General features: G+C 37.9%; 1 protein-coding gene across 6 annotated transcripts in view; it reads right to left on the bottom strand.

Moving 5' to 3' along the window:
• LARP4B (La ribonucleoprotein domain family, member 4B) overlaps window positions 1–14793 on the bottom strand; it is a 41266-nt gene extending 26473 nt beyond the window's left edge. For 4 of the 6 annotated variants that reach the window (XM_010585578.1, XM_010585602.1, XM_010585586.1 and 1 more), the window contains exons 1-4: window positions 14662–14793; window positions 3498–5111; window positions 1429–1576; window positions 1085–1246 (exon numbers count right to left, since the gene is read on the bottom strand). In XM_010585578.1, coding sequence (XP_010583880.1) covers window positions 1085–1246; window positions 1429–1576; window positions 3498–5111; window positions 14662–14742 — 2005 coding nt within the window. In that variant the 5' untranslated portion in view covers window positions 14743–14793. Of the gene's footprint in view, window positions 1–1084; window positions 1247–1428; window positions 1577–3497; window positions 5112–5200; window positions 6113–14661 lie in introns of all 6 variants that reach the window. The other 2 variants (XM_010585595.1, XM_010585619.1) reach the window with 2 other exon arrangements.
• Window positions 14794–27757: the final 12964 nt, after the last annotated feature.

Raw genomic sequence — 27757 nt, 5'->3', positions numbered from 1 at the left:
TGCTTTACAACACTATTTGACTCTTGTTAAAAGTTAACTATTTTGGGCACATAAAGGACAGGCTGACAAGTTCTAACACTAAGCTGAGGAACACTGTTCCCTTCTAGAGTGCTAGGTACCATTAGTATCATTTTCTATTTGCCAGTTAGCTATTATTTAATACTCCCCAATAGTACCCTTACGTAGAAGAGTCAAAGAGAACTTTCAGTTTTCAACACAAGCAAGGATGATGCCACAACTGTGTCTGATTTCAGTTGTCTTGATTTCCGACTATTACGGATGCTATATTGGTCATTTTAAATACATGTTATAAAATCAGCTAAGCACAATGAACAAGGAGCAGACCTCATGAATCCCAAGAAATACCCAGCACATTTTCCTCTCTTTCCCATCCCTCATCTCAGTTCAAGTAGAAATCCTACATCCATCTTGCAGACCTTCTGTCCCTTTCAGTGAAATATAAGCATGGCTGAATCTCTATGCTAGTTTCCAGAAGTTTCTTAAAACATGCCTTCTGGTATATACTACACCTACTAAGAGTTGCACTGAAAACAACCATGAAAGTTCATTAAAAAAAGTATGCAAAGAAGTTAGACTAAATTGTTGCTTATTTTAGCATTTTAACTACAAGACTTATCTTTTGACACATTAACATTACTACTTGAGACACAAATGGTATGTGAATTTCACCTCAGTACCTGAACCAACTAGAAACATGCAGCTTAGGTAGATATCTAAATGTAAACGGCTACACTAGGGACTTGCATTCAGAATAACATTTCAGAAAACAATACTCAGTTATATCCAGAAGTTATGATCTATTCTGTGCAGTATCTCATAAGGCCTATACTCAACAGGAGGAGGCTGGTTTCCAAAGGTCTAAGCCTGAGAGCAAAAGAGACAGGATCTTCTGGCGTCTGTTTACAGAACACATATATTGAACAACCGAAGTGGTGTCACCTTTCTTTTGGTTTGGGTTTGTTGTTTTGGTTTTGTTGGTTTTTTTAATTGATGCTCACTCTTCAACTCAAAATATATTTTCTTTTTTAAAACCAAATCCAAGCAAATATTAGCTTTCTCTTACCTGTCTGGGTGGTTTCATGTATAGACTCATACTCAGAATGATCGAGAGCCAAAGGGTTCATATCCGTCTGGTCTGACACCGAAACAGCTGGTGACGGCTCCTGCAGCTCTGTCAGCACTGCATTCTGATGCTTTTTGTCACCATCACCATTAGCACCCAGTCCTGCAGCAGAGATGACAAACACACTGAAAAAGCATTCCTTCTAATCACAGTAACATCATAGTTAACACTAAATCTGAAGTAAAGTTGCTTACTTAGTTGCATTTTATTTTTATAACAGGAAATTAAAATTGAGAAAGTTCTGCACTTTTGCTGAAGCAACAGCTAGAAACTCTTATTCATACCTTCTTTACAAGAATCTGGAGGTTGGTCAGGTATTTCTTCCCACGTTTTGCTCACGCTACCATCAGTGGCACCACTTGCTTCCAAGTGTAACATATGATTTCCCCACACCTTTGCATTAGGATTTAACTCAGAAACCTTGGTTGACTCCTACAAAAAGAAATTTCTTTGATTATGCACTTTGTGGATGCACAGCATGCATCTGTGCATATATACATACAGTCTCAAATAACAGTATCAGATGTACAACTCTTGATTGTATTGTCAAGGTTTTTTTTCACATCTATATATATTAACTGAGTTGCCATCCCATAACCATTTCAGTTACAAAAACAACTGAATTGTGCAGCACAGAATTCATTTCCCTGATTAAGAATCACCAGAAAAGGCTAGACAAGCAGTGTAAACTACAACAAACATTTCATTCTTTGCCTTTGACAGCCTAACTCAACCTGTACTTGCCCTAGACTTCAGGCAGTTCTCTAATACAAATATTAACTCAACGTTGACTATATTGTTATTGTATCTGTTTCTGTGAAATAACATAAAAACCCCTAAGAAAATACAAAAGCACAGGATTTTTTTTTTCCTGGACTTATATAAACATGTTTTAAGGAAGCATTACAGAAAATTTAAAGCAATGAGATGTGCATGACACCTTCTGTCATTACTTCGAGAGAAAAGACAGAGCATTAACAAAAATTTTGGTTAGTTTTCCCCTAGGCAGGACAAAAAGAATGAATAACGAGATCCAGTTAGATCATCTTTAATGAGCAGACTTTAGTCTCTTTTAACCTGGATTGGAAATGGACACATTTAATGGTCATATATAACCATTATATAAATGGTCATATTTGTGCTTCAGAGAGATTGCTCTCTGCAGTGCCAACACCTACAATACTTTTTTGATAGTAACATGAGACAGTTTTCACTTGTTTTGCTAATGTTTGAGCAAAATGCATTAAGTTATTCCATACCCAGAATATCTTTGGTATGTTTTAATATGATGATTATACTGGGAAAGAGTATTGCTCATGGTAACACATACTAAAAAAGCTTATTAAAATTTGTTTTGCGAATTTAGCGATGCTAGGAACATTACAGAGTTTAAGCACAGGCACTTCAAAATTCCATGAAGCTTTAATTATTCTGAAACACATGCACTCAGTCATTATCATAGTGCATAGAAAACACATCCAGCAGGTAAAAAGATCTAAAGAATCTCAACTTAAACACACCTACTGAACGATAGAGAAAAGACTTATAAAAAGTGGAAGTGCTCAACATAACTACTTGAATAGTAAGGATTCAAAGATGACAGCAAGTTCCATCAGTTTCCATTTTTAATACAAAAAGTTCCCCCAGGAGATAGCAAACTTGGCCTCTAGTACAACCCACTGCTGGCACTGCAACTGCTGACAAGGTCAGAGCAGCTGCTGTAACGCAGTCAGTGCAGAGAACAATACTAAGCACTGGCTCTGCTCAGCAGGGAAGAAAGAGGAGCAGCAGCCGCCGCAGGTTGGCTTTGCTGCTTTCTTACTCCAGCTAGCCAAAATCCACTCTAGCTCATTCCCCACGCTTCTCCTGTAGCCACTCCTTTCTACAGCACTTCAGAAGATCATCTCCAGAAGTGAGCAAAAGGTTTCCTAATTGCTACCAAGCAAGAACTTTAAGATTTCAGGAAATCCACAAACATTTCTTCCTACATGAAGGTCAAGAGCACTACTAACAGTCTGGAGAAAGTTTCCCTTCGACATGCGGAAGTGTTCATCTCAAGTTCATCTAGAATTGAGAATCTGCAATCAAGATACTTTGCCCAACATTTAAACTTTCACACAAGGTAAAGAGACCAAAAAAAGAAAAAAAAATTTATCAATATTCAGCAACATTGTGAACTACTACATTCTGTATAGCATTCGGTTTTGCAAAGGAGAGAGAGAATGGTCAGCTTCAGGACAAAATAACACATGATATATTTAACTATCTAATGAAACCAGTTTGACTTGGCTTATTCCAATCCCTAGCTTCTGCTTTAAGCTTTAACATCAAATCACTTCTGCAGAATACTTACAAATTCATCTTTATCTTGCCATCCCCAAGTACCAACATTTTCTGGTGCTAGCAGCTGATGCAGGTAACTTCCCACGGCATACGAAGTACCTGTTAGATCTTCAGGTTCGTTCTGGAAGTTTTCACTAACTATGCATAGTCTGTCATTCTTCACGGTATTGTTAGAAATTGTATTATTCCATAAAAAGCCCATCAGATATTCACCATTACCAGCAGTAACAGTGTCAGAAAATAACTCATTTGTCCAATCGGCACTGCCAGTCTGAAGACTGATGAAATGTGACCATATTTCAACTTGGGGATTTTGTCTGTCCAGTTCATAGGAGTGCTCTTGGTCACTCGATACGTCTTCCATCAGATCCAATACACACTGCTCACTGCCTCGCTGAAATCCTGCAGCACCAGGAAAGGCACTGTGTATTTCATAGGAAGGAGTAGCAGCGTATTTGTCTACCTGCTTTGGGTCAACAAAAACTCCAAGCTCTTTGTTTGAGAAAATCTTGTGATCTGACTGCATCTGTTCCCAACTTGTGGCCAAGTCATTCATTTCATTATTTAATATGTAACTGCTGTTTTTCAGTTCAGTAGCCTTGGCTTCCAATTGCTTTAAATTCCCTGTGGTAAAAGCTTCTAGATTCCCAGTTGACATGCTAAAACTAGTGAGGCTCTCCTCCTCTGAGCAGATGCTGACACACAGTTTTACTTCACCATCCTGAAGATTACATTCACTTACATCGCACACACTTTTTTCATGAGCTTCTGATCCTACTTCAGTAAGAGGCCCAACACAAACTTGGGTGTTCCTGACCTCTGGCTCTGGACTGGCACAGTGACATACCTCAGGCTCTTCCACTGGTTTATCATGCACATGAGAATATGAATTTTGACACAAAGAAGGTAAACAGTTATGGGCTTTATGTAAGAGATTACTGGCATCTTCCAGATTTTTAGTGTCATCTATCAATTTTACACTCTCGTACATACAATTGTCCAAAGCTACAGGTACGGTGGAGTTAGAGTGAATATTCTGATCGTGAGTCAAGCCTTTATTGCAATTTAAGAAGTTTTTATCACGATCAATAATGTTAGTACCCAAATTCTGTTTTACATTTTCTGCCTTGTTATTAATTGTCTCATTTAGGTGAGCTTCAAGTTTTGTTTGTTTTACAGATTCTACTACATCCCCAGCTATTTTGGCCAAGTCAGTCCCCACATTCCATTCATTTTCCACTGCATGGAAGGAACATACATCCTGTTGCTCACCTTGTCTACAGTTTATGTCCATTTTGTTCATATCCTCATGTTCCACGGACACAGAAGAGACACTGTTTTTGTTATCTGACTTCGAATATTTGCATACTTTACCTTTATTCCCTGGTGACTCTTTTGAAATATGAGATTCTAGGCTGTTTTCCTTTAGGAACGTTTCATCTGTGCTTGTGTTATATAGTTCATGAGTTGTCAAAGTGCCATCACTTACCCACGATGGAGTTCTGCTCAAGCTACCAGCTTCCTCAAGCATGTCGCCTTTTAGCTCAATTATACTCACACAGACTTCTTCCTCCATGCCACTGTGGTTTGCAACTTCAGTTGATGTCTTGTTTTCAGTGCAACCCTTAATTTGAGTTTGAAAATCAGAACTTTCTTCCAAGTTTTCAGGCATTTCAGTCATATTCAAAGCTTCACAGCTATGCAAAACTGTACCTGTGCATTCCTCTTTATCTTTCAAGAACTCTTCCAAAATGCTGTGATGTTCTCTAGAGTCAGGTGCAAACATCTGGCTACCATCACATGTTCTTTGAAATGTTCTCTCTTCCACATTTGAGTTTACTTCACTTTCTGGCTTTAGGAAGCAGCCTTCTTCAGCAAGTTTTTCTACATGTTGACTCATTGAAAAAGAATCATTGTCCATTTCACATAACTCTAATGGTAATTTAAAGTTACCCCGCATGTTCTCTGCCACCTGTTTAGTATTCATTTCCCTTACAACACTTGAGGGATGCCTACTTAAATCAAATGGTACAATCTCAGAATCATGACTTCCTTCAATTTTTCCTGAATTACATGCTCTACTGTTTAACAATGCACTGGAAATACAATCATTGCATTTCATGTTTTCTGAATTAGGGCTGTATCGGTCCTCTTCAGCACCATCTGCAAATTTTACTGAATCACAAGCTCTATGGAGTGATTCATTCCAACTGACAGCATTACCTGTGGTATATACCTCCTCTTGTCGATTCTCAGGGACGACTTCATCATATACTTTTGCTCTTAAGCCATCTGTTACTGTATTGTCAGTGTTAAACCTACACACCTGACACCTGTTAGCCAGCAAGTTATCATAAGATTGGATGTCTATGCTACAATATTCTTTTGTTTCCTTTTTCTGCGTGTTTGACCTATCCTCTTTTTTATACTCAAACAGTTCTTTCTGTGAATTAAACTTAACTTCCACTTGTGCCGACTGCTGCATTGGATATTCCTCCCCAGTGTCTAGAGGTCGTGCCATGCTGCACATTCCTTCATCAGTAACAGCTGAGTTATCTATGTCTGCTGCAGTCTCTTCATGCACGGTAGCTGGCAGCTCTTCATCCCCTTTCAGATCTTCAGCATCTACAACACAAATACTGTAAAATTCCCTATCTTTTGTATTTTGTCTGTTGTCTACATCAAGATAGGAAAATGGGGACATTTCTCTATATGAACTTGAAACTTTTTGTAGGCTGTCACTCTTGCTGTCTTCAACATTTACTGTTCTTTCATTCTGCCTTGAATGGTCACATGTAACTGCATAATCCTCCAGAAAGTTTCTATTTAAGGAAATTTCACCCTGTAAGCCTTTGTCTAGGATGCCTGATGCATGTGAAGCAGAAATATGATCAAACAAGCAATGCTCTTCTGCAGCTACATTTTCATTATTAGTATTACTATTTTCTATATTGTTCATGTGCTGACAATTACTACCAAATTTTTTAGGTGCTCTTTTTTTAGTTACCCTATCTTTCTTGTCTTCACTTTTCTGCAGATTTCCATATGTACCAGAGACCTTCAGGAGGTGACTAAAGGAATTAAAGAAGGTAAAAGGTCTGTTATACGTTCTCCTAGAGCTCTCACGGGGAGTATTCTCCATGCTTTTGTATGACGGATATTTTGCTTTTCTATCCCAGAACCCAGATTTAGAATTTGACACTGTGCAATCATCACTACAAACGCGTTCAATGCCGATTATAGCAGCTGCCCCATTAACTGTCCTTCCCACTGTATGCAAATCCTGGCTTTCCACAGTTCCTAAAATTGAAGATAAAGTTTTACTTATCCTTGACTCTGGTGCTTCCTCTTCCACAGATTTTTGCAACAAGCTGGTTTTCTCCTCATTCCTGCTGTTACTCAATTCTTTACTGAAGCAGCAGCCCATGTTCAATAAGTAGTGTCAGAGGAGTCTTCTCATTGCAAATCACCTTCCTCTATATACTAAACTAACTTTCTACTGCTACTGAGGAGACAAGCCAACACCCAGCTGCCAAAAATAGCACACTTTAAAACCATGCAGGGGTTCATATGTCATTGCCACTCAAAGTCCAAATCGCAGTTGCCGAGCAATGTTTTAGTATTTCATCACATGCACTGCAATATTCAAGCCAAATAACTCTCCTAAAGAGATTAGTCTGTTTACAAGTATTACCAAGTCTTATGAACTTCCATTGTTTAATTTCCTGAAGAGTTTCCTTCATCCAAATCATTAAAATATTTAAATGACATCTTTCACAATGTCCTTGTGTGACAAAAAAACTGCTTGCCTTCATATTTAATACAACTCCTGCTTTCTATACAAGGATAAATGCATTCTGGCTTCACACATTTAAATCTGATTTGAAGACTAAACTAGTGGAAGCTATTAGATCAAACACATTTTGGACCATTTTCTCCTTCTCCTCCCTTCCCCCAGAGCTGAACCTACACCAAGATTACTTCTTTAGGAAAAGCAGGCTAAAGATAGATAAGACCTCATGTATTCCATTGAACAGTCATTGTACGTTATCAGAAGCTAATTCTGTTCCAAGCCTTTCTTTATTTGTTATCTACATGAAAAAAAAAAATACATAATCCCTCAGTGACTTACAGCACTGGAAGGGGCCTCAAGATCATCTAACCATCTCATGGCACTGTGGCAGGATTAATTATACTTAACCTCCAAAATATTTGTGCATTCTTTTACAAAACACTCGGACAGATTTAAAAGGTAGTTCAACTAAATGCTACTTCTTCCAACAGTCTGTCCCCAGCGTAAGTTTCCTTTGTTGTATGTAAACAGTTCTTTCTGACCTTAGGACAGCTAGAACATCTTTATACACATGTATTTACACATTAGAAGACTTATACTACTGTAAGCCCCTTTACTTGCTAAAAAAGTGGTTGTTTCTTCAAAAATAAAAACCTAATAAAAAAGCTGAAAATACCCAGCAATCTTTTCTGCTCTAAACAGAGTTGTTCTTATTTGCCTTTACATAACCTTACATCACTCAGACCTACTCTCAAATCTGTTGCTATTATTTCAAATTTACACCCCATCCTTCAGAGAGCTTGCAGACTGTACCACTACAGCACCACTCTACTCCGTTACTTAAAAGATACTGAAAACACAGAAGAAAGTAAGACAAGACAGACCCTTAAACGATTTCAAATGTTCTTTCAGCTATACATTGAATTGAGTGCTATTTTTCAACTGGTTGTGCACCTTATGACAAATTTAATCAAGATGTACTTGAACTAGAGTTTTAAGTTAGCTTTGCAATTTACCTTCACTGTATTCATATAGCAGTACATAGGGGTACTAAGGCTAATTAAAGCAGTTGCCTTTCAACTAACTAGTAAGAGATCTGTTTTAATTTCTACTGTAAACTATACTTGCAGGGTAAAGGCTGCTTAACACACAGAGATCCATGCTCTAATATTCCACTATCATTACTTTTTTTTTTCATGATTGTCATTGTGATGCTCTACAGCTGCTTTCATGCATGCCAAGTCACATAGCCTATGTAAGGTTTAAGACATAATTCAGTCTTATCTATGTTGACTGTATGGTCCCTGTCACTGCCACACTGCAAGATTTCTGCTGTTTCCAAAAATTTTTTTTTTTTTGGGGGGGGGGGGGAATCCATCTTTACCAGAGAAGCCCACAGTCACTTCTTCCTTTAAATCTCCTTTGCTTACTTTACTTCTGACAGAAAATCTACTACTATCAACATAGAAATAAATTAAGCATCAGTTCCTCTTTTACTCATTCATATCTATTTGGTAAACTAAGTTCACATCTGTTTAAAGTAACGAACCAAAAAAGAGAAGCAAGCATTTTTTGTTTACTGTTGTCACCTGAAGATTGAGAAAAAAAACGCTGCACTGAACCGCAGTAAGCGGAACCAGGCTGGATTAAAATCAGGTAGAAGAGAAAAAAGAAAAAAAAAAAACAATAACGAAAAACCCACAACCAACCTCTTGCTATACCAAACTGTTCACAATCTTATGATAATAACTTGCAAGTACAAGGTAGTACTAAGCAAGTGCAGAAGCACTCTAGAAATTCAAATGTTTCACTTTAGTCTGCACCACAGTCACTATGAAGCACTCCTGCTGTAATAGTAGTAGAGTTCACATTTAGCAGCATAAAACAGACTAGAGGTGAATCTCTCTTCCCTATACAGCGTGAAATGCTTCTATTCTCTGAAGCTTTTGCAAGGTATTTGAATAGTTATTTTCAGTCATTTCTTATCCTACTTCTCTTTATAAATACTCTGTGTAACATAAAAAAGTGGAAAGCTGTAATATAGCCACCAACGCAGCTTTTTCTCCCCAGACAAGTATTCTGCTCATAGGACAAATGAATCACAAAAAAATAATGTGCTTTAGATTCTTAAACACAGGTTACCGTATATTTAAGTGCCATATAAACTTAAATGCCATAGGCAGACTCAGACTTGTATACGTGAAAGAACCGTATTGGCTAACTTTCAGGGGAAACCTCCTATTCACCACTAATCCTCTGACCATAGAAAAGATTGCTGAATTGGCTAGGGAATACATGCCCTCCTCAGCAAGTCTGCTTTGAAATTGCAAAGTAAGAAGAGAGGAATACTACCCTGCCCCCCCCCAGCTTATCCAATCCCTGAAGCCTCAAAGTGCCTCCAGAAACATTGTTCTTAAGGACAGGAAGTCTGATGCATCATTGCTGCCATCTGCTGCATTTTTTTTAATTCTCCCGTGGGACAAAGTTATTCAACATGCTTGGATCCAGACTTAAAACTATGCCAAGTCACTCCTCTCTTTCGCTTTCCCTGGAACCAAGTACAGGGAAAGGGGGAGGGAGTTACTTATAATAGTTTTTTTGAAGAAATGCCACAAGCAAACAATTCAACTGTTTTTAACGTCAGCATAAAGTCACAGTAATACTTACGAAGTTTAAAACTACTCAGAAAACTCCCGTCAGTTAAACAAATAGCAAGATTTTTCCCTCTGTGATTTAACCATTACTAACTACGTGCTTTCTAGAGAGGAACTAAGTGCCTTTCAGAGACGGACCAGGGCAAAGTCCACTTTTCCAGTGCCTTAACAAGCACTTCTGCTATCAACTAATGGGGAGAAAATGGGTGAAGCAGTTTAGGCAAGCAGAAACTTCTTCCAGTTTTCCCATACCCTTCACCTTATGTGCAAAGGCACATTTTGTACCTGTTCCTTTGGTTTTATCTAAGAGTTCCAGTTATAATTTCTATTTTTAAGCACCCACAGTGCACATTCATTAAGTCACATTTCTCAATACTGTTTATTGTGGGATCACCATAAAAAAACCCCAGCAACATAAATTTAAGCTGAAAATGCCACGCTGTTGTTATGCTATATCACCTGAGGTTGGCTGTTTAACCTCCAAGACTCAGTAAGTCTTAAAAACCTTCTGGCTGAGCTAAACACCACCACTGACTTGCTAAGCACCATAACAGAATTTGTGCTCTGCCACTTCAGAGCCCAGCTCAGGCATGGGGTGGGGTGAGGTGGATTTTGTTTATTTTGTTTTTTTTTCCCTGTATACATATATATTTTGGCTGTGGTGTATTTCTCATCTACTCAAAGCCTGAATAGGTATTCCCTCTCCATGAAACGAAACTGCTCTGAAGCAGCACTTTCATAATCTGAATATTTTTTTAGTAAGTATTTTAGTCCTATGTCCTGCACACACCTACACAGAAGGCACGAAGTCAACATGCTTAGTAACAGGAGTATATCTACCTGTCTACTTTCATTTCTACATGTACCTATTCCTTGCCAAGGAATAAGGGTTTACCCCATATATACTCTTACAGAACTAAGTTTTAAAATATAGTCTACCTTTAAAGTTACAGTACCACAAGTTAAAACAGTCCTTACAACCTTCTGATACCTAACTTCATTTATGCTTTTTCTATAATGAAGTCATGCAACCATAACGAGCCCTGAAAAAACAGTGATTATTCTGCATTCCCAGGCCATACCTGATGTCATGCCCACCACCAGTTAAGGGAAAACTGAAGAGCAGAATCACAACAGACATTGCAACGTCACTACTGCAGGTTTTTGGAAATAGCTGGTCAGATAGCTTAACTTTCCCTCCAACATATCAAGGTTAAATGGACTGTTAAAGAGTTTAAATACACATTTTACAGATTAAAGCAATTAAACATTAGCATTAGAAGTCATCTACAGGTGCAGAACTATTCAGCACTTTTCTTATGGTCTAAATCTACAATAATGTGACAAAAAGGGTGAACACTGAACAGTATGGATCCTTCATAACGCTGATACCATACATGTTCAGTTTAAGGTCTAATCCTCCCATCTCTTGTTTAAAGCTATTTATGACCTCTTGAATTATTAAATAACACAGGATCCTATATTAAGCTAGTAAATCTGATTTCCTCAGTCCCTTTTTATTCTATGAGGCTTATTCTTGAATTGGTTGCAAAAGGATTTTTGAACAACATAACCTAGCAGCTCTAAGCCCAAGACATCCTTCCATATAACCTCCTATGAAAAACATTTTAGGAAGCACAATTAAGTCCCATCTTAAGTTTTCCATCTTGGTAGCTATTTTTCTTGTGCAATCAACAACAATATGATTGAACTTTTATTTACAGTACCTATAAGCATTGACAAAAAACAGCACACCACATTGACTTGAATTCCCATTAACAGAAGCCCATGGCAGCACCTGATAATTATTCAACTAGGGAGGGAATAGGTGATGCTTATAACACAACCAGACAGCAAGTTTAAATGGCCCCATGGTAATATCCTCCACTGGAACATTCACAGAACCTGTTGCTGCTTGACAGTAAGAATCCCTTCTAAATTTAATTTCAAACTTCCAGATCAAGTCTTCAATTCAGACAATCAAGGAAAGAAAATTGTTTGCTCCTTGGCAAGTGCTCTGAAAGGCCACATATTCCAATGTGGGTATGGCAGGGGAAGAGTTCAGGATCAATGAGCAAGGAAAAAGACTGTGCCTTGCACTAAAGGTTAGTTAGGTCCTGTCTGGCAGAGACAAGTCATATAAACTACCTCCACTGTGGGATTTGGGTCTTGGCCTCTTCCCTCAGAGAGTAACCTCAAATTTCTAGCAGCAAAATGTTACTGATTGAAAAGGAAACAGAGAAGTGAGTCAAAAGGGAGTGAAACATTTCTTAAACACTGAGTTTCCTGAGTCCAGTCTGACAAGGGCTTTCTCAGAAAGGTAATTGTGAATCAGGATACAAAAAAAAAAATAATATCCAATGACAGATGTCACCTGAAGTGACAACACCTGCCTCCAGTTAAAAAAAAAGCCAGAAGTACCAGCATATTTAACTCCCACATTTATCAAAGCTAAGAATTTGCTAGTATCCTCTAAATTATCTACCTCCTATTTGTAAGTGTAAGCTACTATTAACAAGAAATTTACACGGATCCTCAAGTTGCCAATTTCCTTCAATCAACTTGCGTGCAAAACTACTGGAATTCTGCCATTTAATACTACTAAAATCAGCCAAATTCAAGAGGAGCTGTTGTTGGAAACGAACCAGATAGACTTGAGTTCAATCTACACTAGGCATTAAATAGCATATAGTTTTATAGCTACCTCAAGGCAGAAGAAATGACTTTGCCTCCCTCACCATGAGGTTAAGCTTTTGAAAACTGTTAGTAAACAAGTGACCTCCATATCATTAACATAAGCAACCCTGGAAAGCGATTTCTGAAGGGTTCCATCACAACATCAAAACTTTTATTTTAATTCAGTCACTACTGACTATCTGTTCAACATTATAATAGTAGAACGTGTGTTAAGTTTTGTTCCTGCCAAAGAAAACACACTGATTAAAATCATAATTAGGAAAATTTATTTATTGTTAATATTAAAAGATATAACAAAAAAAAAGCTTTTTGCTGACTTGTTCCTGAACTCCATGAAGTTTTTCCTCAAACTATAGCCTTGTTCCCAAAACTTGCAAATGAAGTCCTGAAGCATGGGCAAAATATACTCATGCAAGCATGCCATTATGGAAGGGACCATCTTGAAAACAACACTTTTAACAGCATATATTGGCAATGATTCTCATACAACAAAATGACCTTCTGATGCTGTGCATGTAAGAGTATGATACTCATATAACTTTAAAAAGCTTAATAACCTACAGGTCTCATCTTTTTGGAATAAAATATTCAGCAAAGGAAAAGCTTTAATCTCGAAAGAATTAGTTATTTGAAATGCACCATTATAGTACTATGGATACATTCCAAGATATCCAAATTGACATTAGTCCCCGCTACTGAGGAAAAGAACAGACAGATTTTCTGAAATTGAAATAAATGGTTACTCTCTTCCTCCAAATAAGTATGAAAGAACTGAAATTAAGATTTAGATCCAAGTTTATATGTAGCTTTACAAAAACTCTAGCATGCCAAATTAAAAGAACTAGCATCAATGTGAAAACTGATCAAACCACCTTTAATACTAATGCACCTGCTGTAAGTGCACTGACAGTTCAAAGCTTTTGAAGCAAACCTGCAAGAGCCTCTTACTCAAGCTTACACAGTGGTTTCTTGGAATTAATGCCTTAAGTACAAGAAAAAAATTAAAAAAAAAATCACAAAAGCTCAACTTTCAAAAGTATGGCACAAAAGTGGGTTCAATTTTTTCCTCTACTGTCAAATAGACAAAATTCACATCTGAGAAAGGTAAAACAGAGCAGAAGAGAACCCAGAATAAAAAAAGGGGGGGAATAACAAACAAAAAACCCACCAGCTTGCTTAGCAAAGAACAGCACAAGTTTAGAGGGTCTTTCAAAATGCTCCTTAGTGCTTGCTGCAAGGTTAAGTGGAAGCAGGAAGCATCTGCTGCTGCTGCAAGGTTAACTTGAAGCAGCAAGCATCTGCTGCTTAGTATAGCACAGGCTAAGCAGTGAGCAGAATGTACACTGAAACCAAACCCTTCAAGATGTCCCAAGAAGAAACATTCCTCCCAATATAGTGAACAATCAAAGATGAAAATATGGTATGAGTAGAGCTCACACACAGATCAAGCATTCAATCTTCCTGAAGACATATGCAACATTTACTGCAACATATATACACACAGTACTATCTGCTGTATGATCTGCCAAAAGCATCCCATAAAGCAACTTAGATCCTGCACAGTAGCACAGAAGCAACATGTGCCATTTGGCAGAACTGACTGAGCAAAATTCCTGTTACAGGATACAATTTCCTATTTGTATGGGTTTGTATTTTTTTCAATTACAGATACATGCCAAGTACATTTCCTGCATTTTCTTCACAAGTTAATGTATGAGCTAGAACCTAACTCAAGATTAGTAATGCAATTCCTGCATAGACTAAAAAGTCCTGCACCTTAAATGAGCACAAACTGTTGTAACTTGCAGTTTATTTAAATCCCATGTAGGGCTGAAGAAAAGTTAAGTTGAGGCTCCTACTTGGTATGGAGAATTAGCCACCTTCAACAGCTCTGCTCTAGCATTTTATGTTGCAATGCTATCAGCCAACTGTCTTCTAAAATGTTCTGAGATAGTTTTTTACTATGTCTTAATCAAAATTGTGTTTCATGCAACACTTACACCAAGCGAGTATGTAATTATAATACTTACTAGATGAGAACCGTCTTTAACTTCTTGTACTTGCTGCACCTGCGGTTCAGCCACAACTTTAGTGTCCTGATCAGAAGTCATGAGCTGTCTGCTTTTTGGCTGCTCAGAGAGAACTTTACTGGTCACCTTTGTAAGCTGCGGAAACAGGAAGACAAAAGATTCTGTAAGTGGTTGCTGAAATTCCTGAGAGCCCACAGCCATTCCAGACGTCCCATGTCGATTCAGGCCAAGGTCCAAAGAACTTCCACACAACACGGTCAAGATTACCCGTTCAGAGAAAACATTATGGCAGAAGGTAAGGATAAAGTGATCTTGCAGATACACTCAGCTCTCAGTCGCTGGCTGCCTCAGGAGTGCAGATGAACACTTGCCACAGCACTGGGCAGGGAAATTCCACCGGGAAACTTTCACTCGATTCTCACCTTAACTACTCAGATTGGTTTTCAAACCATGACTTCTTCATACCACCTGGTAGACTTACTTAACTCATTAAGAAGCATTTAGTCACAAACCAACCTTTGTCTTCTACAACTACTGACAGTCACTTAATCTTTGCAAATTTTAAGCAGCATGTTACAACAGTTCTGCTAGATTAGTAACGCTCAACAAGTTGTTCTGCTCCATCATCCTAAAATGTTATTTGATTAGACAAGTAGAAAACTGAGTAGAGTTGAAAGTCTGACACCAACTTTGCTTTGAAATTTGATGCTATTATTTAACACCGTTATTAAAAAAAAAGAAAAGGTCTTTAAAAAAACCAAGAAGAGCTCATTTAAAGCATAAAGTCTCAGAAAATAAATATTGGGGTGTAAAGGCAAGGTAATTTTTTAATTTTCTTTTCTAAAAGGACTATGAGCAAGTTGTAATATGCGTTTTGAGTTACTTATTCATGCGGAAATCCCAGTACTGCATCTGTAACAATGTGTGAGAGACATTTATTGTCTTCAAGTTGGTAACACCACACTTCAGGGTAAGATTCTCTATCATCTCCTTAAAAAAAAAAAAAAGTAAAGATTTGCAGCACATGGAAGGTAACGCTATGATTCCTTTCTTTAGCAGCATAAGCTCCTTCCAGGGCATCTTGACTCCAAAAGACTGGAGTTACAAAGTATATCTTTCAGTTTGGCATTATGACCTTCCATGGAATCTCCTCTATGCTATGGACAAAAGCCTTTCTTACAACTGATTGAATACATTCTGAAGTTTTCAAATAAAATTATGACATTCACCTATGAACTGATTCAAGCATCTGTATTATGGGATTATGCAGAAGGTAAAATATTTTGCACACACAGCTGAAGAAACATACTGACATCCCCGACAGGACAAAATATTCAGCTTAGATGAACAGTTGCTTATCACTTCATGCTACTGATGTAAAGTCAGGATGAAAAACATGTTTTTGAAAGAAACACATGCACTGCATCACTGTTATATTCCTGGAAGTTTTTTCTCCTAACACCCTGTCTCTCACCTTGGAATAGAAACTATTACAGTAAAGGAGAAATGACACAGACCAAAAAAACACACAAAAAATGACATTAAAAAAATTATACTGCCCCTTACATAGTGTTACACACACATGAACACACACACAGAGTCTGCATGGCAGAAAGTGTGGAATTCATTCAGGATGTTTGTATTTTATCAAATAACCAAAAATCATCCTCGGGATGAAAGCAATTTTTCAAAAGCTAGTATTAAATAGGTAGACTCTGTGCTGCTCAAACCCACGCATTGGAAGCTGTATGCACATTAACACTGCGGAAGGTGTCTAAGCTTCTTGGAGAATGCTTCTTAATATTCTTTAAAGAAATTGGTTTTAGCCTTTTAAAATTTTGGATTAATGTTTTCCTAAAAAGACTTCTTATACATTTTGTTTGCTGTATATAATCTCCACTGCTGTCCATACTAACCTTGAGCATGCACATTAGTACAGATTCCCAAGCTAAAGTTTACTTTACAGAAAGACAAATGTGTTTCAGTCAGCAATGATGTTATCTACTCAGCATTTTGATCCCCAAATCAATGCCAAGGTACTTCTTTGCATCCCTCTATGTCGCCTGCTTATCTCGCACATTCCCATTCCCTTCTAAGATCAGCCTGTCCCCAGTCATGCTCCAATCTCTTCCATCCTCTGGTATGTAGCGTTAGCACCAGTACTTTGTAAATCTATGGATTGTGGAAGGAAAACTGCTAAGAACATGTGAATCTATCAAACAAGAGTAAAATTCCACTACACACATGTCCTTTAAAGCATTTGCTGACTGGCCATCAAGCACAAAATATTCAGCTAAATCATTAATTTCAGCTAAGGTTAGACAAGCTGTTAGCCAACTTGATAGATAAGACGACTGCAATGTGCACATTGCAATTTCAAATTTCTTGGGCAAGCCACCAGCAATCAGAGCAGCATATCATTCTACAGCTTTTCAGAAGTCCTTTAGATGAGATTACACAAGATGCTTATCACATGCTAGGTCTAGATTGAAGCTCTAGGTAACTTTGTTTGGATTACTCAGACTAATAATCATATTCTCATCAGTTACACAGATTTGTTGTGATACACCCTACACTAAATCCACTCACCTTGCGAGCAAATTATTTTTAATAACTAAAATGCCAAACCCATTTCATTAAGGATCAAAATGGCTCTCAAAACAAGTGAGATACTATTATACTCTGTTTAAAGAGCATATTCGACCTGCCTTCTAAGTCCTGTGCTTTTAACAGCGATCACCTATTGCCATTCTGCAAATGGGTAAGCCATGCAGAAAGACCCCAAATGCAGGAGTTTCCTTTGCAATTTTCGTCACTTACTATGTCACACTGCTACAAGTCCCCAGGACATCAAGTGCTCTGCTGCAAAATCCCATCTGTTGTGATATACTTCAAAAGGACTTCAGGTGCAGGGCTGTTCTGGAAAGTTAGTGCCATCAACTTTTCCACTGCAGAGTTGCCACTTACTGGTCTCGTAAAGCGTAAAACTTATATGACTGCAGGCTTCCATGACCATCATGTCACAGAATACAGTGTTTGTGGAAAAGACAGTGCTACTTCAGGGAGAGAAACAATAAAACAAAACAAAAAAACCATCACAAAACATTAAAGGCTCTTCACAGGATGTGTTTTAGCATGTTTTTCATTAGTATTGATACATATCTTCATACAGAAGCTTATTTACAGGAACCGCAATCAATATCTGGTAGCACTAGAAACTACAGATCAGGATTGATAGTTTCGAAGACAGTTTATCCTCTTTTGATGCTAGTTTAATAGTCAAATTAGCGAGCAAGTTAAATGTGGCATTTTAATGCAGCAATAAAAATTATCATCCCCCTGAAGAGTTAACTTGCCCACCACTTTAAAAGATAAACTGAATTGCTTATTGGTAAACCATATCTTTGCATAAATACATGCTGCTGCAGTAAGTAGGAGACATTCAAGAGAAAAACCCAAGTCAGCAGACCAATTTGGGATACAGATAGCAATACCTATGGCAGAACATTGAGCTGTCAGAAGTAGACTGCACTTTTTTTTCATTCAAGTTATTATAACAAAAAAAAAAAAACAAACCCACAGGAAAAACCTTCAAAGGCACACAGTCTCTTAAATAAGCTTTTAAATAATACTTCTAGTCTATAGCAAGCAGATTCACAGAACAATCTGTGTCTTCCACAAATTATGTCTACTCAGTCTACAGAATGGCCTGCATTTATTAATTGATTTAGAAGTACACAATTATAATTTTGTAATACTATATATAATTTCAATTCTGTAAATGCATACAGTAAATCTTTATTTTTCCTTCTGGCTTGCCATTCGGTCATCACAGAGTAATTAGTCAAGTTCAACAACTTCAGATATATTATGCGAAGAGCAAAGTTACCCTTGAGACATACAAATACTTATTTCCAGAACTACCTAATACAAGAAAAACTCCATGGATTTTACTGAAGCTCATCATAAGCAGTTTGAACTTGGTTTGTAAGTAGGCAAGACACTTATCCCCCCCAGAAGTTTTGAAACACAGGTAAGAACACGTTTCTTTAGAAACCGCACAACATTCAACCATGAAGTCTGCTAAATTAGTAATTGCAACAGGAAGGGGAAGAGCGCCTTACTACAGTTGTTTTCCCCTTAGAACAAGGGCAATGGACTCTTTACTTATACAGATCTGTCCCTGTGGGCACCTGGTCAGCAGTGGTTAATCTGAGGAGTTACGAGAATATTCTCAGAAAGGACTGAGACCACCTGGCTGAGCAACACAGGTAGCACTATTTCAGCCCACTGGCTTCCCTCTGCAACATTGACAACCACCTTCACCAATAAAAAGTTGTGGGTCTTGTTTTGTTTTAAAGTTGACAACACTATTCTTTATTGGCAAATATTTTCAAATGTATCTTGTTATAAGAATTCCATCGTTTCAGAAGATACCAGATACAAACCAGCAATGGTCCACAGGATGATTATGCAGCTAAGTACACACAACCACATGACCGCTCTTGTTCAGGTGCCAAGCCAAGCAGAGCTGGGACCACTCTCATCCAAAAGCCACATGTGTGTTATTGTGGTGCCAACATCAGGCTAACCTTTACACTGCATTGCAGTTCAGGTTTAGGTATCTTATAGTACTGGCAGAGTTAATGTTCAACTGTCTGAAGATATTTATATACACACTGCATCCACATACACCACAACCTTGCAAACAGCTCGGAAGAGACATCTCCTTGATTGCTATATAGCCAACAAAATCACTACTGCCCCCACCAACCGCCCCAAAACCTCCCTGAGTGTAGCCCCCCATCCTCCTGCTTTCATTAGTAGTCGTCTCTAATTTTTCTAATTCATATTCAAAGCGTGCTTTTATGCAGTCTGTTTTGCTGTCTAGAGTTACAAGAGTATGAGTAGCAGCATGCGTTCTCTCAATCAAACCAGTCAGATAGATCTGTTATTTAAAAACATGCAAACCCCAAACAATGCTCTAGGGCTGAGATCTTGCCTGCCAACTTTCAGCCCAGAGTAATCAGCCCTTAAAAAGAGATTTATAAATGCAAGTGCTGACAACTAACTTTCACACTGCGAACACCACCACCATAAAACAAAAAAGCTCACTAGAATAAAAGATCTTTTCATTGCTCTTCCAGCAAGCACAAACAAAAATAGATTTGAGTTTGGCTTTGTGCAGAACTCTTCCTAGCAAACATTTTAGGAACTTTAAACACAGATTAAGATAAACTTTTCACAAGGCTAATACAGAAATACACTTCCAGTTACATGAGAAAGCCTAAAATGTTTTCAAAACAGAGGTGCACTGCTTAACTTAAGCTTCATAACAAACTTCCAGTTGCAGGCCAGAAACCCTCTTTCTACTGTCAGAGATAACATACTTTCTCCCCATCTTTCACAACCTTATGTATCCACGAGGATCACAACACCACAGCAGAAGTAATCAGAGCTACCACTGACCTCAGCTTTGAAAAGAATTTTAGCACCTGCTGAACACATCACATAGTTGATACAAGAAATAACAGATGCCTCTTCCAAAAGTATGCTATTAATTTAACACATGAGCTCCCGTTTAAACAACATTTACCTTTCTTTATTAGTTTCACAAGTGTTTTGAATACCCAAGGGGTATGTAATATGTCAAGAGTTAATCATGCTCTCAGCCCAGGTAAAACTGCTAACTCAGATACAGGATAGTTAAGCTTATAGAGCATCATCAAGAAAAACTGACAAATCCTAATCCTGAAAGGCTGCAAGTTTCCCTCCGTCTTAGCATTATGAGTGGTGATACAAACTACAGCTTCCAATTTTAATCAGATGGCTGTTTTAGAAGACTTTCAAATAAAGATTTCAGCTGTTAATGTAAGTGCTGAACCATCATCCTGCTGCATGGGGCACATGTTACCATTTTGTAGATGAATAACCCTACAAAGCTGTATCTTTCTGATACAGAAAGCCTGTGACAGAATTCAGGGGTTTCCATCTCTCCTTTCAAAGCAGGAAATCAGTTTCTTCACAGAGCAGATGCAACAAGCAATCTATCACTCAAAGGATGGCATTATTTACAAGAAAATATACTGTGAAGGGATACATTACCACAGTGGACAAAGTAGCTGGGAACGAAAAATCTAACCACCCCAAAAAGCACATCTACTGGTGGCGATCTCAGCAACCACCATTGTGCCTACGTCAGTTGTAAACTCTGTATTACGCAACAGCAATTAAAAAGCTGACATGACATAAATATTTAGTCATAGCCATGTGTCTACAGAAGTTAAATACTGAATACACTCCTATTTCAAAAATCATCATAAGGCTCTGAATTTGTTTAACTGCTAATTAGCTAAGCAGTTGGGGGAAAAGTTGAAAATTTCACCTCTGGATGTTAGTGTGACCCAGACATTTATCAAAGTCTGCCAGATGAAAATTTCAAAATGTACATGCATCCAGTGTACGTGCCAGCATGGTGGCTTGAAACTTAGATTTCAAAAAACCCGAGAGAAGTACTGTCTGATTTGTTTCAGTTTTCCTTCCTGCCAAGAAAATTACTCATGCCCTGGCACCCCCCAGGCAGCACCCAGAACAACACAACTTTTTGGTTCTTGAAGAGGAACATGGACATAAGCACGGGGGGTGAACCTGCAACAGGACACTTGGCAGGTGCAAGGCATTTTAAAACCCACGTGGCAACTGGGTGTTTGCAAGAAATGCACTGTGTCAGAAGACCACCTAAACCTTAATGCTATACTTTTTTAACATTCTGCAATAGAAAACTCCAGCTCAAATAGTTCAGAGCTGCTGCTGCATCTACTTCACAAGTTTTTTTAAAAAAACCTTCTGTTTTATAAAGTTGATAGCCTCCAAAACTGTTCTGCAATTCTATTAATTATCTCTTCAAATGTAGTCTCTCCTCTAAGAATGGCTGAGATTTCAAGAGAAACAGCAAACCTTGCTATTTAGAGGGAACACTGCATTTGCTTATTTAAAGATTTATGAAACGTTTCCGTGCTAGGCTTCACAAGTGATTTGCAACTCCATCATTTACTGATCTAACTCACACACAAACCCGTGCTATGGAACCACACACCAGAACTGATTACTCCTCAAGTCTAGAAATTCAGATTGTTAGAGTAATTAGTTGTCCAAGAGATATCAAGCACTAAGTTACTAAACAAAGGTCATAAAATACCAAAGAAACCTGATAGTGGTAAATAAGGACTCTATATAGAGCTATATGAAAAACTGTCAGTCAAGAGCAAGAAAAGTGGGAAGGAGGTAAAGTTACAGCCTTATTCACTCACCTAATCTCAAACAACAGGAAGAAAGATCTTGATAGTACACAGAGGATAACAGGATGATCCCCAACAACAAATAATCATGATTATCTTTATGTCTAGCCTTTTATGCATTGTATTTTAAATATATATGCTTAAAATAAAAGGAAATCTTTTCACTATATTGAAAGGTCTCACACAGAATTTCCAGTCCTCTTGCACACCATGATAGTTTTACACACATGTGCCATGTGATGCGCACTCAAACATCACTGAAGAAACAGACTAATAAGCCTGTGGATCATATCCTCCTCAGTAATGTAATGCACTAGATGTTTAATAGTATAGAATCTAAAAAAAAAATCTTACCATTTAGAATACTAGGAGTGCCTACCAAGACAGGAATAACCCACTGTGAAGAAATTTTTCTGCCTGGTAAGAGTATCATGTGCCTTGAAGACAAGTGTGATTGTGTCATGAGCAGTTTTCAGTTTGCTTATAGCTTGTTCTCCGTTTCCAAGTCTGAAGCAGCACTCTCCTGACTGCAGGCTGAAGCACATAACATTAAGAAACCCAACTCATTAATTAACAGGGGTTGCTTCATGTAGCACATCCATCACAAAGCCACAAGCTTGTTTTCCTCACTGTAAGTGGACTAACAGCACACACCCTGCAGGTTATCCATAAAGATGCATATTTAATTTCTATTATAACTATCATGTCAGATAAGATATTCTTTTTCAGATGATGATTTCAAAAAGTACCAAACTGTTAATTAAAATAAACCCTTCACTCTCCCGTTTGTGCATTATCTGAGCAACCCCTCAAATGGCAGAGTTAAAGTTGTTAGCAGCTCTGCCAAACCATGACAACTCTGAAATGAAAGGTGGGGTGCTACTTTAATATAAAGCATCTATGATCATAATTCTCCACAAGCCCATCCTCTCTTGAAAAGTTGTTTTTTATTTAGTTGAATGTAGAATCACAAATTCTACATTCATGACCAAGGCCTAAAAAAGCAGAAAACGTTTAGCACTGGTGGAAGAAGGTCTTTTATCTTTCTCCGGAAAGAGGAATTTACCACTCAAGCACATTAGGCAAGTACCTCAAAGTATGATGATTTTCCACTAAAATACTCCATCACTCACCCACTATTAGGTGCATGAGCATTTGACTTCCTCCCTACCTCCCAGCACTGGTCTCTCTTTTACTTTTCCAGGACAGAAAACATCACCAGCAAGAACAGAATTTGAATAATTTGAACAATGCCCCTTTCCCACAAACAGTTAAACAGAGAACTACACCAGTAGTTGCTTGCATACACACTTTACTTCTGGGACCACGAGAAGAGTAGTAGAGGAGAGAGGACCCAAGTTGAAGAACTGATGCTATTAATCCTTCTTTCCTGTTCTCCAGGAAACCAGCAGCAGCAGAGTACTGCAAACCACGTACGGCAGTTCTGAGTGAAACTTAAAAGGTCAAGTCCACGTCACTCTGCTGCTATTACTCTTGCCTACAAAACATCACAGGTAGTTCCTACTACAAGACAAAGAAAGAAAAAAAGAAAAAAAAAAAAAGGAAAGAAAAGACGACAGTAACATACCTGCAGGACTTTGACAAGAGAAATCCCAGCAGAATGTCTGTACTGAATTAAAGAGAGAAAGAACAGGTCAATGCAAACCACTGCTCTTTTGCATTGGAAAAAAAAATCGGAAAACCAATTAAGCCTGAATACAGGGCAACAATGCTTCGAAGTACCTGCAGGACGACAAGCTTGGGGTTCCAGACCCTAAACTCTACACAGCATTTCACATCTACCTCTGCTTCCAAGCTGTGTAATTGAGAATACATTTGTTAAATGAGCCTAACCGTAGGGAGAGACTAACTTTTCATATAATTTTCTAAAACCAGCCAGCCTAAATAACGGCCAAGTATAGAAAAAATCCAAGTTTACACCTAGCATGGCTTAACAGAAACTGCAGAACGCGATGGAAGCTCCCTCCTTCCGCATGATTTTTTAAAATTAATATAGTTTAAAAACTGATGAGGTTTTCATCAGAGCACAGGCATCGTATACTATACTAATCCACTGCTCACATTAATTTCTTGTAACACTCCCATCCACCTGCATTTACCTGTTACACTTGACTAAGCTGCAAGGCAACAGGCTGTTCTTCCACAGTGTCCAGTGCAGTGGGATTCTGATCTGCAAATAAGTCACAGCTGAGGTAACACAAATAAAAGTGTTGGTATTTTTACTAATATACATAATTTTAACTGCTAAAATTGTTTACCTACTACACAAATATTAACTCTAGACGCTTTGTTGTGCTCTTTGATGGGCTAATTGCATTTTTTTTCTGAAAGTCAAAGCTTCTCAATAACTTCACATATCTTTATGCCTACAAATTAGCTGGGAGACTATTCCAGGCTTTTAATGTAATACCAATATTTAATGTCAAATACTGTTCACTGATGTGGAAATTAATTTTTTCACTTAATGCAAACATTAGGAAAGCATCACAAAAATCTGTTTCTGAAGTTTAGCACCATCAAATGAAAAACTTCATCTAATTCATCAACTGTCATCATCCATGTTGCTTGTCTGCACTGAGGTCACATGAGTTAACAATTGCACAATACGTCTGTACACATAGAAAGCAGAAGACCAAGACACAACTGAGTAGAAGCAGTAGACTGAATTGGAAAGAAAATTAAAGCTTGCCCTGGAGTGGATAGGGCAGGAGCTGATACCTGTTAGTACTAATGACTATGGGTTTCACAAAATATTGTTCATTTCTGTACTATTTTTAAAAAGGCATTTTCAGAACACTAGACAGTAACTTAAAACTCTTAAACTCTGATTTATTTAAAGGGAAACTTTCCAAAAACTTCCACATATCTTCAGCCTATATTACTCCTTCCCATAGCCAACCAAGACACCACATGAAGAGATTAACATAGCTATCAGAAAAAGCCACATGAAAGACTTCTCAGATATTTTTTTCCCCCATAAACTATAGTTCCTCATTTTGACACACATCTTATTTCCAGCAGGTGAGTTTACTTTGGCACTCTGGATACTAAGCCTGTCTCATTCTATCATATCTTCTCTGAACTCATGCACACATGAGGAATTATTATGCAGTGATAATATCTTGCATAATAATGTATTTTCCTTGTTTCCCTTCCCTCCCCACATAGCTGGCTTGCTCTCACTTAACCAAGGGGTTTTGGGGGGTTCACTTTTCTTTTAAGTATCTACTGAAGTGAAGTCAGACATTAATCTTCCTATTCCATTGCTGAAGGAAGCAACAATTAAGTATGCCAAGAGCTCACACAGAGCAGTGAAGTTTACAGAAACTGCTGCACCTTCACCCATGAGGGGCAGATTCCTGACTTGAAGTGAAAACTAGAAAAGATACTGAACTTTGCTGGTTAACAGCCTCACCAGCATCTCAGCATGCCAGTCTTGCAGTAAGTGGACCTATCATTTTATAAATTGTTTATTTCACAAAGTTCTACAGTATTTTACTAGCTGCTTTGAATTTTTAAAGCTAAGGTGCAGGAACTGATTATCTATTTGGCCTTTCCTAATTCTTCAGAGAAACACTAAGTCTTCAAAAGATACAACACATGACAAAGTACCAGCAGCTTTAGCACTTGCTTAGAGGGAACAAGTTAAATGTTGTGCATGAAGAGTGCCAGTTTAGCAATGCTGGGAACAACTAACTTCCTTGTTTCAATTACTGAATGTTTCTCCTCCGATTTACCAGTACGATATTTAAGTTTTCCGCATACTTCACTACACTGCTAGCCAGAAGGTGGCCAATGCACACTCACGATGCTGCCTGTGACTCTAGGCAGTGCAGTTCAGGAAGGTAAAGGAAATAACTAACCCAGCTCTGCTGGGCAGGATTTTATGGGCAGCACCTTCTTCAGAAAAATTCAGAAGGTGGCAGAGGAGGATGCAGTATTTTATGATGAAAGACAAGACTAAAAACATCACTTGAAGCTATAAGGTTAACATTTAGGGCAGTTCCAAGGGTGAGGTCAGAAGTCTGACATTCTTTAACAGGTCTTAATAGGCTTATCTTAGAATATTGCTATTATTTGGATTCCTTGTTTCAAGTCTGCAATCAGTGCTGTGCTTAAGCAAGAGGAGGTCAAAAACTGTATTAGGAACTTATAGGACACTTAATATTTTTAATGCTTTGAATTATTCTTTAAGACACACACATAGTTTCAAAGCCGATTTTCTAAGTTCTTTATCATCACATTCTCAGATCACACAAACACCTGTTTATATTAAGGGAAGCAGAGATCTTACACCAAGGATCTCCAATTCAAATTCAAATGCACACAGAACTAGGATTCTGGAAAAGATTTGATGCAGACTGATGGGACAGCTATTACAGTGCTCCTAGAATACATCTTCGGTCAGAACAGCTCTGAGAAAAGTGAGATAGAAAAGGGTCTACGCCTAGATAAAGTCCAGGTGAGAGGCATATACAGAACCAAATAAGATGTTGATAATTAAAGTGATAAATGAAAAGGTACAATGACAAGTTTTCTTCCAACACGAATGTATACAATAATCCTTGACTATGCAAAGACTATTTTAGTAAACAGTCCTTCTGCAAAACAAACAGCCTAGGATGAACCCCCCTCAGGTTTTGGGGTTTGGGTTTGGTTTGGGGTTTGTTTTTTTTTTATGACTTGAAAGGCATTCTTTACCTAAAATATGTTAGTTTAAGTTTTGAAACATGTTCAGGAGGAAATCTAAAGTAAAATTAAACTATTACAGAAGAAGCGTCATTTAACTTTAAGGTTTCGTAATAAGAAAAAGGAAGCTAGTGTTTTTGCCAATGATTATTTCATTAACCTCTTTGCCAAAAATAGATTTTAACCCAAATAATCCAGTCATTTTAGTATTACTTCCTCTTTGAAAAAAGCCACCATCCTCCATTACAAGCTTTGCTGAAATCAGAAGCAACTCTTGCTTACTTTAAAACACTGTATGAAAGCCTATCACCTACTGGGTGCACACTTGTTCACAGTTAGAGCACCCCACCTTTTTAGAGTATCACTGTAATCAAAACTACTGGTAATTCAGGTTTTGACTCACTGTTAAAAGGATGGACTGTTCTAGTATTGGAGCTTGGATTTAAGGACAGTAATTCTTCCTTGCAAGTCAAAATAACTGGGCACAGACCCTTCTAAAAATTCCACTGATTCCTTGAATCCAAGCAGTTAAAGTACGCAACATTAATTAAGAAACAGAAAATTATAATTGTAACAAAATAGATTATAAGCCAAGCTGCAACATTTTCATAAAATAAGGATCCCCCTCCCTTATCATACAAATCTCTTAGACATCTATTATGAAGAATTGGACAATAAGCTTTAAACATGAACAGGGACACAAACCCAAGATCTTGGAGACAGGCCAATGCAGGCAACGATATTTTGCCCAATTTGTTTGCCTTGTTGCTTTGAACAGCAACATGTTGACCACTTTCTGTCCCTGTCTGTTGGGCAGCAACAACACTGAATGGGAATGAAACTCCCAAGATAAGATTGCAAATTCTGCACATATAGGTAGTTCAGCCCTTAAAGTAACCGTGCCCCAATGCATTCTTCACTTTTGCTCTATTTTTCTAATTCCTAGAGCAAGAATCAGAAACAAGTAGGATCCATCAAAACATTTGAGCATAAACCTTCAGCGCCACGGTATGAAAAAGCAAGCTACTTTGGACATTGGCCTGTTGATTCATCAGTTCCTTGTTTGAACAGTCAGAGTCAGACTCTGT

Source organism: Haliaeetus leucocephalus, unplaced genomic scaffold (assembly GCF_000737465.1).
Source record: "Haliaeetus leucocephalus isolate CR32 unplaced genomic scaffold, Haliaeetus_leucocephalus-4.0 Scaffold0, whole genome shotgun sequence".
Lineage (NCBI taxonomy): Eukaryota > Metazoa > Chordata > Aves > Accipitriformes > Accipitridae > Haliaeetus > Haliaeetus leucocephalus.
Note: the sequence above shows the minus strand (reverse complement) of the source record. Positions and strands in the feature narration are given on the sequence as shown.